This window comes from Alosa pseudoharengus, unplaced genomic scaffold (assembly GCF_046254945.1).
Source record: "Alosa pseudoharengus isolate Yale_2024_CS ecotype anadromous, Long Island Sound unplaced genomic scaffold, YU_APseudo_1.1 YU_APseudo_1.1_scf_6, whole genome shotgun sequence".
In the NCBI taxonomy this organism is placed as follows: domain Eukaryota; kingdom Metazoa; phylum Chordata; class Actinopteri; order Clupeiformes; family Clupeidae; genus Alosa; species Alosa pseudoharengus.
The window spans coordinates 39,898,559-39,911,029 of NW_027468848.1; the positions used below are offsets into that span (position 1 = coordinate 39,898,559).

Consider the following 12,471-nt stretch of genomic DNA (forward strand, 5'->3'; position numbering starts at 1 on the left):
TTGAAGACCCACCAATTCTAGTACTACGTGGTGATTGAGAGAACCCAAAAGGTATCAAACTTGCATGTAACATCGTGTTAGTGCATTTTGACATTGTAAACGTGATGAAGAGTGAAACGCAGTTTGCAGTAAAGCTACTATTCATTGGTTACATTTGGGTGCCCCCTCTGTCCTTTGGTGCCCAACGCCCAAGTGCGTGGTGGGAGCGGTGGCACTGCATTTCTATCCCCTTATTCTCTTCAATTTAAGTTCACAGCACAAAGCTTACATGCACAACAGCATAGTTTGTGTTTTATCAAGAATCAAAAAGATTAGCGTGGCACTACTTTAGATGTTTCATTAATTTACTTGTGCTATTTCGCGAGCTGAGATCTTTCGGTTTCGCACACAAAGTGCACTAACTATTATGTTCTTCATAGCCTTGTCTCTGACAAGCTGAAAATAATGAGCGTAGGTTTATGTCCATCCCGCATAGAGTCCGCCTGCGAGTCTGCTGCAGCCACAGTCATATTCAACCATCAGGAGATAACGTTCTACTATTTTGCGCGGATTTTTTCTCCTCTGTTGTTCTCGCGTGGTGTTTGCGAATATGTATCAAAACAAAACAAGCGCTTAATTTTGGGTTAAACTGCATTGTAACGCGCGTTACTGAAGTTTGTACCGAGTAAATATTACCCACATTTTTTTTTGTAATGCCTTACATTACCGCGTTACCGCAAACAGCAATATATTACAGTAATTACATTACTTTTGTAACGCATTACTCCCAACACTGATTTTGATACCGTGTATTCTCCGTGTAAATTCATGCACCGAACCGTGACGCCCGTACCGTTTCGGTTCAATACGAATACATGAACCGTTACACCCCTAGTGTTTATTCACTGAAGCTCTAGGCTACAAAGTTAATCTTTCTGTTGTATCCTAAATCATTCGTGACATAGACTGAAACCTTTAACTTCAATGCATGAATTGAAAACGCCAAATGAGCAGCTTTAGTTAAAATGCCTTGCTCAAATGTTTTTTGCCACATAAACTAAAATTCACCAAGCTAATCTTACAGTGCTTTGTTCTGAGATCAAATCATTGTGAATGTGTGTTTGTGTTTCTTAACAGACCTAAAATGTCCTTACAAGTGCTGTGCAACATGAACATGATCCTTACGAGATACCACTATGGATGTTTAAGTTAGTAATTGTGAAGAAACAGTATAAATCCAATGTTTCGACTTTACAGGAAGTGACCGAGGTAAACAGAGGTATGTGACAAACTATACAAACACTGGATACAATGTCTTGTAATGACATTTTGAGTATATTCTACAAAACTAGTTTTGGGAGGTCATGTCAGAGTGTATTCTTCAAGGGTAAAAATGTTATTCTAGTTTCCCTTATGGTGGGTTTGGATTTGTTTTATTGTATCTAGGAGGAATGAGTTTTGTAGGAGAGGAAGGAGAAAGGTTTTGTATCTAACCATTTCTGTTTTCCTGTATCATAGATGTATTCTGTATCATTGATGCTCAATATTATTATCATATTTTTCAAAGAAGCAGAAAACTAAATGTACTCTGAAGCCTTTTATGACTTAACGACATAATCCACATGACTACATGGTTGCAGTAATGTACAGCCAATAGACCATAAAAACAGCCAAAATAACCTCATTATAACTGAGTGAAATCACCTCATTATAACTCAGTAGTGCGTTCATGGTCATGAGAAGCTATCCCTTCAACACCCACACTTCTGACACTTCAGAGAGGCCTTAAACTTAACAATTTGACAGTAGATGAGTTGAACTTTCCATTAGGCTATCTGTGACACTGAGGAGCAAAGGCTACAGCAAATCACTGTTCGCTTACACACCTCTGTGTTGCGCTGTGCAAAATTCTTTGTGATGTGCAGCATGTGGGTGTACTCTGTCAGTTCCAGAAGATTCTTCTGTAGTTTTTCTTTGTTCCTGGTCACCTCACTCAATTCCAGCTCAAGTCTCTGAAGCTGCTCCTAAAAAACAGGGCAGAAAGGAAGACAATCATCTTAAAATTAATTATAGGACACAACATTATCATATAAGTGTTCTAGTATAGTATGAGAAAGGCATTTTTTAGAATTAAATGAAAAAATTAAATGCAGGGCTCCAGACTGACTTGTTTTACCAGGCATATTGTATCATGTTACTGAACATTTTAGGAGCACAAGCAGAACATTTCAGAGTGCACAGCTTAAATAGCCCTGCAATGCAAGTATCCAAAGCCATGTAAAAGCAAACTTCTATATTTTTGTCAGTCATATATTATATAGAATATATAGTGCAGAGTGCAGAATTGTTAAAGGTGCTATTGTTACACCCCCCTCCCCCATAAACTTGGGTGAATGTTTCTGTCAATGAAAGCCACTACTGTCTGTTTGGATGTTAGCACACTAGCACACATAAACTATCTATTGTCAGTGTTATCTGAATGCATAGGTGACCAAAACTTAGCTAGATATCCCGAAAACAAAAGTCCACTGTTCGGCGATGGTATGCTTCCTTCAGTCAAAGTTTGGGTTTCGGGGTAGCCTATGCTTGTGTTGAAGGGAGACAGCTCAATAACCAGTCGCTGCTAGTAGCTGAATGCAGAGCAGGTAGCTTGCTAACACTTTAGACTTCAGTTTTAGCGTAACAAGAACGGCCTTTTTAAGAATGTAGTGTCTATTTCTCGCTAGCTTTCACAAAATCCAATCTTTAAAAACCAAAGAAATTATGTTAATCTGCAAATATATCTAGTTCAGTGGCTCCTAGAGTGTAGTGGGGAATAGAGAGGGGGGGGGGGGGCAAGGAAGGAAGATCATACTGTAGATTCAAAACAAAATAGCCACACACAAACAAGTAATAAACAGACGGACATATGAATCAAAATAACATCTGATCCAGCACACCGAGACGGCAAATGTAAAGGTGGGTGTAATAACATTACCATTTTGCCGGGTTGATGGGGTCAGGTGGGGCTTGAAAATTCCCCAGCTCCAAAGTGGGGAATGACAGAAAAAGCTCGAGAACCACTCATCTAGGACCATCTACTGAACTCTGTGTGCTATCTTGATTTATCTGGCAACCTGAAGGTCGCATTACTAATAGGTGTGTGATTGGTAAACTTGGCGAAGGGTGACGTGGCAAGCCAAAGCACAAACTCAAAATATAAACAGTATTTGCGGACCGTAAGAAGTGTACGTTTACATTGTGAATATCCAGGCTGTACCATTGTTGTCAGTGAAGTCAGAATTTGAAAACAACATGTTTCCTTACTCTCTGATGGTATTTTATGATTTATTACAAAGAAAATCTTACATACAGCTCCTTTAACATTTAGAAAGATATATAGTTGAAGCATATTCTATCTATCCTTCTGAGACTGCACTAAGTTATAATGTAAATAGAACAGACAGAAGATGAAAACCAGATGGATTTCCAGTTTCGTGAATAAGTTGGATTGAATAGAGAGGGAGAGCAATTTTATCGCCCACTACTGATTTTGGTTCCAAACACTTGCTCCATAAAGATCTTTTTATAAGATTATTTAAAATGTTTATAAGATTATTATATTATTATATATTATATTTATAAGAAAATAATATCTCAGTCCACATCGGGAAGTTAGTGGAATGGCTTCCAGATGATATGCATTGGGGTAATGTCTATTGCATACTTTTTTTTAGCGCCAGTATGGTTTGTTTCAAGTTTTTTGTAACATGGTAAAAAACTACAGTTTCTTGTCACCAGATTGGGTGCTTCATCGAACTGATCAAAATGCCAATTTGCTTGACTGGCTGAACAGTTTTTCTAATGGCAGAGAACGATATCAACTGAGTGGTGATGACCTTTATGTACAGGTAATTTGTGCTGTGCCTCTACTCACGCAATTTTATAAAAGGCGGCAAAATATTGTCTGAAATTTTCATAGTTAGTAGATTATTTCTGTATACACTATATCAATTTTGCTGATTTGGCTTCATAATATATATTTTTCAAACTGCTCTTCAATAGGAACAAAACCACTAGGGGTGCTGTTTTTCACTTTCCCTCCCTATAGACATATCAAGTAAAAAAAAGAAGATATTTGGCTGATGTTTTTGTGTAATAGTGAAAAGACATGGCAGACAATTTAGACAATATTTGAGCAAAAATCTCCAAACCATGGTATCGAAAACCAACATTGTTGTGTTGATGTGGAATTACCCTATAGTTACTTTGAAGGATCTCTATACTGATGAAAACTTTGTACAATCAATTGTGCAATCCGACTGTAAAATGAGATGGTTGAAAGTACTCAGATCACCACCAAGATGTCAAAGAAATTCAAATATATTAATTAATATATAAATTCAAGACTATTTTAATATGTAATAAGCTGACAAACAAACACCTCATTAAGATGAGCTGAAATGTATAAGAGTCATTCTGTGTGAAATCAGACAAAATCCAGGAAAATGGCTGCAGCACCGACTCCATTTGTCTACACAATGTTTAGGTTCCAAAACTAAAACCTGTAAAATATTTTTTATTGTTTTCATAGTATTTTTCCCTTACACTTTCTAAAAGGCCTTATCTTGGAGGCCATCTATGGACATATATCATATCTTAAAAAGTACTATTCCTAGCCTGACAAAACCTTGTAAAATGGAAGACAAACATGTTCTCAGTAAGATTCAGCCATTAAAACTTTGTACCACAGTCTCATTGACTTTATAGAACTAACTAGTTTCAGATTAACTTTTAAGTCTCAAAACTCTTTTATTGGGACACACCTGCCATCAATCAGTATTTTCTCTAGAAATATAATCCTTTGTTAAGGATGTCCCAAAATGCGAAGTCTCCAAAACAAATGGCCATGACAATAATGAGGATAAAACAAGGCGTGTTTGTATTTTTGTGTCATTTTCATGCAACTGAAATGGTATGTGGGGTAACTTGTAGACTGCACACTGAAGAAGGCACACGCCGAAACGCGTATGTGCAAATAAAAGAGTATGTATGCATAGTGCGGCCTCTCTCCTATTTTTCTTGTATGTATAACTATCCAGGCCAGCACTCTTAAAGTTTAGAAATAGACAAATTGAGTGAAGCCTGCTCCTATCCTCACTGGGGTAACTTGTAGAGCCATGAACATTTATGTGGAAATGGATAAATATGGACATTGAGTGTGTAAAGTACCAATATTGTACCAAGCCCCATGTGTTTTTCAAGCTCTATAAATGAAAGAATTTCAAGGTCTGAAAAAGATATGAAGACAGAAGATTTGCACAAAAATATTTCACAGGCCTTGGTTTTAGGACCCATTGATGATATAGACAAGGTTTGAACAAAATCCGTATCTGAAAGTGAATGACTTGAACTCACCATAACGGCCAAAGCTTGTTTAGGTAGGGGAGCAATTGGATTCACCTGCCCCTCAGGTAGTGGAATATCTGACTTCTTGATCTCCTTTAGTAAATATCCTGCAATTAGGGTAAAAAAACATAATAAGAAAATCTGTAAAAACGTTTCCCTCCCTACTACAACCCCTGGCAAAAACTATGGAATCGCCACTCTTGGACATTGTTCATTCAGCTCTTTTATTAACAGATGAACATTCTGGCTTTGTGAAACATAGCTCATTAACACTGTAGTAATTAACATTGTAGTGATTAAAGGATATTTACTTTTCAGATCATGTAAAAGAAAAAATATGGAATCACAAACCCAAAAAGTTCATAATTAGTACTTTGTTGCACCTCTGGCACCTCTTTATGACAGCTTGAATTGTCTGAGGCATACTGTAGACTACTCACGCAGAACTATTGGTTACGTTATGTAACCCTGGATCTCGGAGGGAGATAAGCGAGACGTGGACGGCGATGACGGGGGAGTGGGGGGGTGATTCTGCGATAGACTAAACACTCTGTACTACATTTATAACAATTATTATGTATAACAATTATTTATCAAAATAACAGTTGCAATATGCAATTTTAACGATGAGACCTTAGCAAAGTTATGCAATCAAGCAGTATCTCAAAGCGAACGTTAGAATACTGTTTGGATGTTGAGTTTAGCATGCTTACAGCTGTTTGTCAATTTCGTTTTCGTTACATATATGTAAATCAACATGTATAAGTTGCTATTAGTCAATTAATGGGGAGATAATCGATAATCGAATCGAAATCGAATCGGACTGAAAAAATGAATCGTTAGATTAATCGATGCATCGAAAAAATAATCGCTAGATTAATCGTTTAAAAAATAATCGTTTATCCCAGCCCTACACTGTAAACAATGTTTACAAAACCTTTATGATAGTGCTGTGCTAGCAGTGGTCATTATTGCTAACATGCTAGTACTACTACACAGGTTGGCGTCTTTTTCAACTGAACCAAATGTTTTGCTATTATGTGAAAACCAGGTAAATGGAAATATGGACTTGGTGGAACAAACCATGCTTGCCTCTGCCTCATCCAATATCTCTTCATATACTGTATATAAAAAAAAAACTCTAGGAAAAACTTCTAATGAGACCTACAAAGCCCATGGGGGATCAAATGGCCCTGATAGAGATGAAGCAGTAGACAAAATTGTTACCTTTCTCCCCCTTACCTAAAATCCGCTCCATGTCTTCACATCTTTTAATTTCAGTTACAAATTTACGCTGAAAGGTGTTGACACTTGGATTAAGCTGGAAAGAGAGTAAACCTGTATTTAGTCAGGTGGGACATGACATTTTTAAAGTTTTTACTCAATGGCTGTGACATTATTTGACCAAGGTGAAGCTGGAATAGATCATGGGTAAGTCCTCTCATTAAATTATTTGATTTTAAAGTTTTTTGCATAGCTACTTTACGTCACTCTAAAATATCTTAGAAAATAATGGAATTGTTGTAATCTGAAAAGGTAAAAATCCTAGAATGTTCACATGGCCACTAAAATTACTGACAGCCCTACTTACAGGGCAAGTGATTTTCAAAAATGCATGTAAAATGCAAGAAAACAAAAAACATCCTGAGATAGCACAATAAGTGTTTCTCATAGTTTAAGATTGCCTCCATATGACTCAATGTTCAGATTCAAGAATACAAATATTTTTTCCAAGATTTCTTCCAGTGAGAAAAAAAAAAGTTTCTGTAGAGTAGAATATTCCGGATATAGAATTTGCAACAACTACACATTAAAATGGAATTGTGGGTGCTTGAAGGAATAAGCAACTAACGAATAACTGACAAAAGTTTAGGCAAGCCTTTGTATAGACTGTAGACAAACTAGGCCTAAGCAGTTGAGTACATCTAAAACTATAGTTAAGCTGATTTTAACCAGCAAAAACATCACGTCCAGCTAAAATTATTTTACAGTACTTGGATAAATACGGTTATGCACTCACATCTCTGAATTCCGCAAGTCCCAGTTCTCCTAGTTCACTGATGCAGTCATATGCAGATCCCGACTGCAAAAACAGCTGGGCCAAGCACATCTCCTCGCTCCGAAACAGGCCCATGTTGAGTCCTTCCTTATGTTATTTTGACTGTATGTCAAAAAGGCTGTGGCAGTTGTTGCGATGTAGCCTTGTGCGCTCGTTATCCGAGTTTTATTCGCCAGCACATTTACACTACTGTTCTTAAGGAGTGAGTGAAAACAAAGCTGGAATAGCTAAACGAACAACCGGCTAATTCCTAATGTTACTCAAATCACTTGACACGTATAGCCTCTAGTTCTACCTGATGCACTACTGAACAATTCTGTCTTCCCACGCTAGCTGGTGACTACTAAGACTGTGACAGAAATGTAGATGGTGTCGGACCATAGACAGTACAGACTACCCTAGGTCATCAACCAATAAAACAGTAACTATGACAAGATGCCATTGTTTTATATACTTTTAGCAGCTCCTGTTTGGTACCCACATTAGACGACGTTTCCTTCCACGTTCAACTTCAGTCCACTTTGAGTTGTTACGCACATAGACAGTAAAAGAAAGGTTACGTATGAGTTGTGTGCTGACGTGTAAACATAACCAGAGACACGAGTATGTATGGCCAAACAGCTAACAACACACTCAACAATACGAAAGGTTCACGTTCGATATCAATATATAACCCAAACCTTTCAAAAACAACGGCAAATTAAGTTACAGAGGCAAACCAAGCAGGGATACTTCCTGTCGTTAACAGCAGCTGCGTGGAGCCGGCGACAATAACGAAAGTTACAATATCGTCGCTTTTTGGCATTCCTTCAAAATAAAAGTCGGAACTTATTCGTTGCATTTTTTCAACTAGATGTACCGAAAGCGGTACAAAATATGGCCGCCGCTCAGTCCTGCACGTTCTCTCCGCAAAAATAAATCACGCTTGTCAATTTGTCTCCAGCTCTACTCCATCACCTACTCTTGCAACTTTTGTGCATGCAAATCAGTGTGTAGCCTAGTCTAATCATAATTTCCTGAACCCAGAAATGTTGAGTACCCTAAAGTTTTATTGCAGAAATCAAATGTCATCTATTAGCCTGACGAGCCAGACCCACATTAAAAATGTAATTTGCTGCCGCTAGGGGCGCGTCTAGATTTCTAGGCTAGTCATCTATAGGCCTAATGGATGGAATTTAACTTGGTTGCCTAAAGTTGCACTTTGAGCATAATTAGCATAATAGGCAATTAAGGCGAGACGGTACAGGTGAATAGGGTAAAAAATAAATAAATAGATATCACCATGAAACTTTCTCAGTTGGTTACTTATGTTAAGATGAGAAAAAAATGTATCGTATGTTTTTATATTTTAATGTTTAAATATGCAAATAAGGCCCTATCTCATTAAAAATGCTCAAATTTGCATACACACCAAATCTGGTTTCTGGCATCTGCACGAGGCTCTCTCTGACCTGCAGCCTTCCACAACATGACCTGAAGATGAGCACGCAGTATGTGCAGCATCAGGTTGGCATCAGTTGGAGGAAGCTTTTTAAGTTTAGGAGGCTTTTTGCTGCGACTGTAGATCTGGTAGCGAGTGTTCATCGACTTGGCCTTCTTCTGCCCATACAGTGCGACAAAGAACTCGGTCCCAGTATCTTTTAGGTCACTATGAGTGGCATCAGGTTCCCCAAGCACTGTATTGAGACTGAGGAATGGTATTTCCTAGGAGTACTTTCAGTGCAGATGTCTTGCCCTTCCCACAGGGATAGGAGGCAGTGTCACATCCCTACAGCGCATGCATCCCCAGGAGACCTTGACATCGGTCACCCAATTCTCTGACAGTGGCATTTATATGGTGCCATTCCACTTCTCCATCTGCACTATTGATCGAACATTGGCCTTCCAAGCCCAGTACACCAATAGAACAAATATGTCAGTGTCATCACTTAGGATACGTATTGTCGGAGCCCCTGCTTCATCTGCTTGCAGCATGTAGCTAATGAGGGTAATGTCAGCCTTCTCATGCTTCACAATGCAGTCTGTGTGGTTCACCAATAAGATGTTATTAGTGGTGAGATCAAATGTGCACAGAAGGCGTGATAGCTGGGTCTTAGTTGATGTGCTCTTCATCACAGCTTCTCGACAAGGAAGGGGTGAGTTGACTGTAAGCTTATAAACAGTTACACCAATTCCTCCTCGCCTTCTCCTCTCATGATCCTTAGCACTGGGTTCATCATTGTACCGGTCAAAGATGATGAGGATCTCATTAACTCCAGCTGCAGTATAGGCATTGGAGAGGCGTGTATTGATGCTTGAGGCAATGTCCTTAATCATACCACCGGCCAGACAATGTGATATATCAACTGACTTTCATCAACTAGAACAACATTGGGAAGTGAAGCATTTTCATCAGGTACTCCTAATTTTTTGACAAGGACAGACTTGTCTCCCTTCCTCAGGCAACCAAATTCATCAATGAGTGATGGTGGAACTGGACTGAGCTCATGATCAAAAACATCTTTCAACTCTATACCACGCTGCTGCCCCACGACTAAGAGTCGAGCAAAGAGGGCTTCCAGGTCGTAGAAGGGCTTGCCTTTCACAGTCAGAGCTTTCTTCATCACCTTCATGGTTGTGATTCTCTTACCAATGGGGCTATGGAAGCCTTCTGGAAGAGAATCTGCAAAATCTTTGCTCTGCTGTTCATCAATCTGAAGAGCATTCTGCACGTTCACAGAGTCTGGTGCCACTTGTCCATTCATGATGTTGTACAGAATTTGCTGGTTCTCTTTTAAGGGATGAGAATGTTGCTGAACTCCTCCATGATTTTATTGCGATCTCTTCGATCAATTTCTCATCTTCTCTCTCCTTCCTCCTTATGTTTCCATGTTATGTTTCCTTATGTGTGTGCCTGCATGTGTGTGTTTTTATGTGTGTGTGGGGGTGTCGTGTGTGTGTGTGCGTGCGTGTGCCTGTGTGTGCATGTGCGTGCATGTTTACTGTGTGTGTATAGGCCTATGTGTGTTTGTTTACGTGTGTGTGTGTGTATGTTTGTGCTGGATTTTACAACGGCATCGAACACAATTCAGCCAATCATATTCAAGGACCGGAACTATCCATTTTAGAATCACAAAGAAATCTACTCTGACAAATAATTACAACAGAAGATATTCTTAACAGATGTGGTACACTTGATAGTGGGTATGATTTTCAAAAGCATTGGGACTGTCTTAATCATTTCATTTTCTTTAATGTATATATGTTTACTAAAACAAAATGTTTACAAAGGCACAAAGAAGTTCACTTTACTCCCGTTTAGTGGTTTCTCTTCATCTGCAATAACCATATGATAAGAAAAAACATTATGGGCCCAAATTTAAATGTTGGTCAAAGTGCAAAGTCAGTCTACGAGCGAAGTTCAATGTGCACAAACTAACAGCACCATGTGGCATGAGACCATTTTATCTGACCTACTGTACTGATATTTGTGCTTCTTTCTCATGGTATTACATTTGCAAATAGCACGCTTTAGTCAGGCTATAGACTTGGCACTTTGTCCAGCATTTGAATTAGCACCCATGTTCTCAACACATTTACACTAATATTAGGACCTCAATCCAATAAAATATGCAGCAGCCACTGTTTGTCCCAGTGTGTATTCTGTTAGCGATGGCAGATGATCCATGGACTGCTAAATTCAAGATATCAGCTTCAGTCAACTGGTAATATAAACCATCCTAGAGCACTTGAACATTTGATTTCTCCAAAAAGCTCATTATAGCATCAGGAAAGACTTGTGGCAAGAAAACACCATTCATACAAAGCTGTCTGTAGACATCCAGTAAATCTCTTGATAGAATGGTGCTATTATAGAGGAGATGCAACTCAGCAGAGAGCATCAGAAGTTGATTCAAAAAGATTGCTCTTGTGAAAAGTCCACACAGGTGGCTGTGGAAAAGAGGCTCTGAGAGAACGCTCAACCAAGAACACTCCAGACTTTGCTGGCCTGTGTAGAAAGAAAAGAAAGGGGGTGTAAGTTTAGAGCAGAATGCATCTTCCTATGAACATTCATGTACAAATAACATCTGTGTAAAAATGGCTCTGTTCGAAATGGTAAAAAACGCTGCCTTTTAAGATATCTAACAGGGGAGTGAGGCAACAAATGACCTATCTGTCTTTTCCTGCCTTCTAAGATACCTTCAAACTGTCCATGTGTAGGTCAATTTTGAAGACAGCATATACTGAATCCTTGAAGCTGCCTATTACCCACAAATCTGCGCGGCAACTCATTGAAACAACTGCTGATTGTATTGAAATGTCATTTGTTTTGCATAGATTTGTCAAAATCTAGCAAGAAGCCTGCTAGCTTCCGTAAGCTGATTTAACATTATTACTTCTGCTAACGTCACACCATTGGAATTTATACAGAACTCTGCTGCTAAACTTTTAACTAAGACCAAGAAGAGGGAGCACATCAGCCCTGTGTTAGCTGAACTGCACTGGCTCCCTGTTCCCTGTTAATGACTTAAAAAGCTCTAAATAGCATAGCCCCTTCATATATCTCTGAGCTTTTATATCTTATCAACCACTTAAAGAATCTTAGATCTTCCAAAGCACTGCTTTTGTCCATTATGCACAGCAGCTATGAAACACCCTGCCTCTGTACATCAAACAGGCAAATTCTGTAAAACATCTTTCAAAAAAGACCTGAAAACATACCTGTATATGAGAGCTTTTAATTAACTCACCTTTATCTTGTAACATATTTCTTCACATTATTTTACATTCTACTGCTGCTATTTACAGGGTCTTCCTATTTTCACTGCATGAATTGTATTGTATGTGTTGTTGTTGTATTGTCTATCTCTTTTGAAATCTCATTTTTACTTAATTCTAAATGTATGTTTAATTTATTACTTTGTTTGTTTGTTTGTTTGTATTATTACAACTTTTTTTTCTTTTCTCTTTATTATTGTGCTAAATGCTCCAAATGTAAAGCACTTTGAGCTGCATTCTGTGTAGGAAAGGTGCTATACAAATAAAGCTTACTATTACTATTATTA

General features: G+C 38.4%; 2 protein-coding genes across 3 annotated transcripts in view; both read right to left on the minus strand.

The window, feature by feature from the left end:
* Positions 1–8,181, minus strand: part of LOC143105740 (V-type proton ATPase 116 kDa subunit a 2-like) — a 30,440-nt gene extending 22,259 nt beyond the window's left edge. For both annotated transcript variants that reach the window (XM_076269826.1, XM_076269825.1), the window contains exons 1-4: positions 7,388–8,181; positions 6,610–6,688; positions 5,377–5,474; positions 1,866–2,003 (exon numbers count right to left, since the gene is read on the minus strand). In XM_076269826.1, the coding sequence (XP_076125941.1) occupies positions 1,866–2,003; positions 5,377–5,474; positions 6,610–6,688; positions 7,388–7,501 (429 nt within the window). In that variant the 5' untranslated portion in view covers positions 7,502–8,181. The remainder of the gene's footprint in view (positions 1–1,865; positions 2,004–5,376; positions 5,475–6,609; positions 6,689–7,387) is intronic.
* Positions 8,182–10,933: 2,752 nt separating this feature from the next.
* The window catches only part of LOC143106511 (tRNA (32-2'-O)-methyltransferase regulator THADA-like), a 33,231-nt gene continuing 31,693 nt past the window's right edge, over positions 10,934–12,471 (minus strand). The window contains exon 18 of the mRNA XM_076270812.1: positions 10,934–11,414. Coding sequence (XP_076126927.1) covers positions 11,146–11,414 — 269 coding nt within the window. The 3' untranslated portion in view covers positions 10,934–11,145. The remainder of the gene's footprint in view (positions 11,415–12,471) is intronic.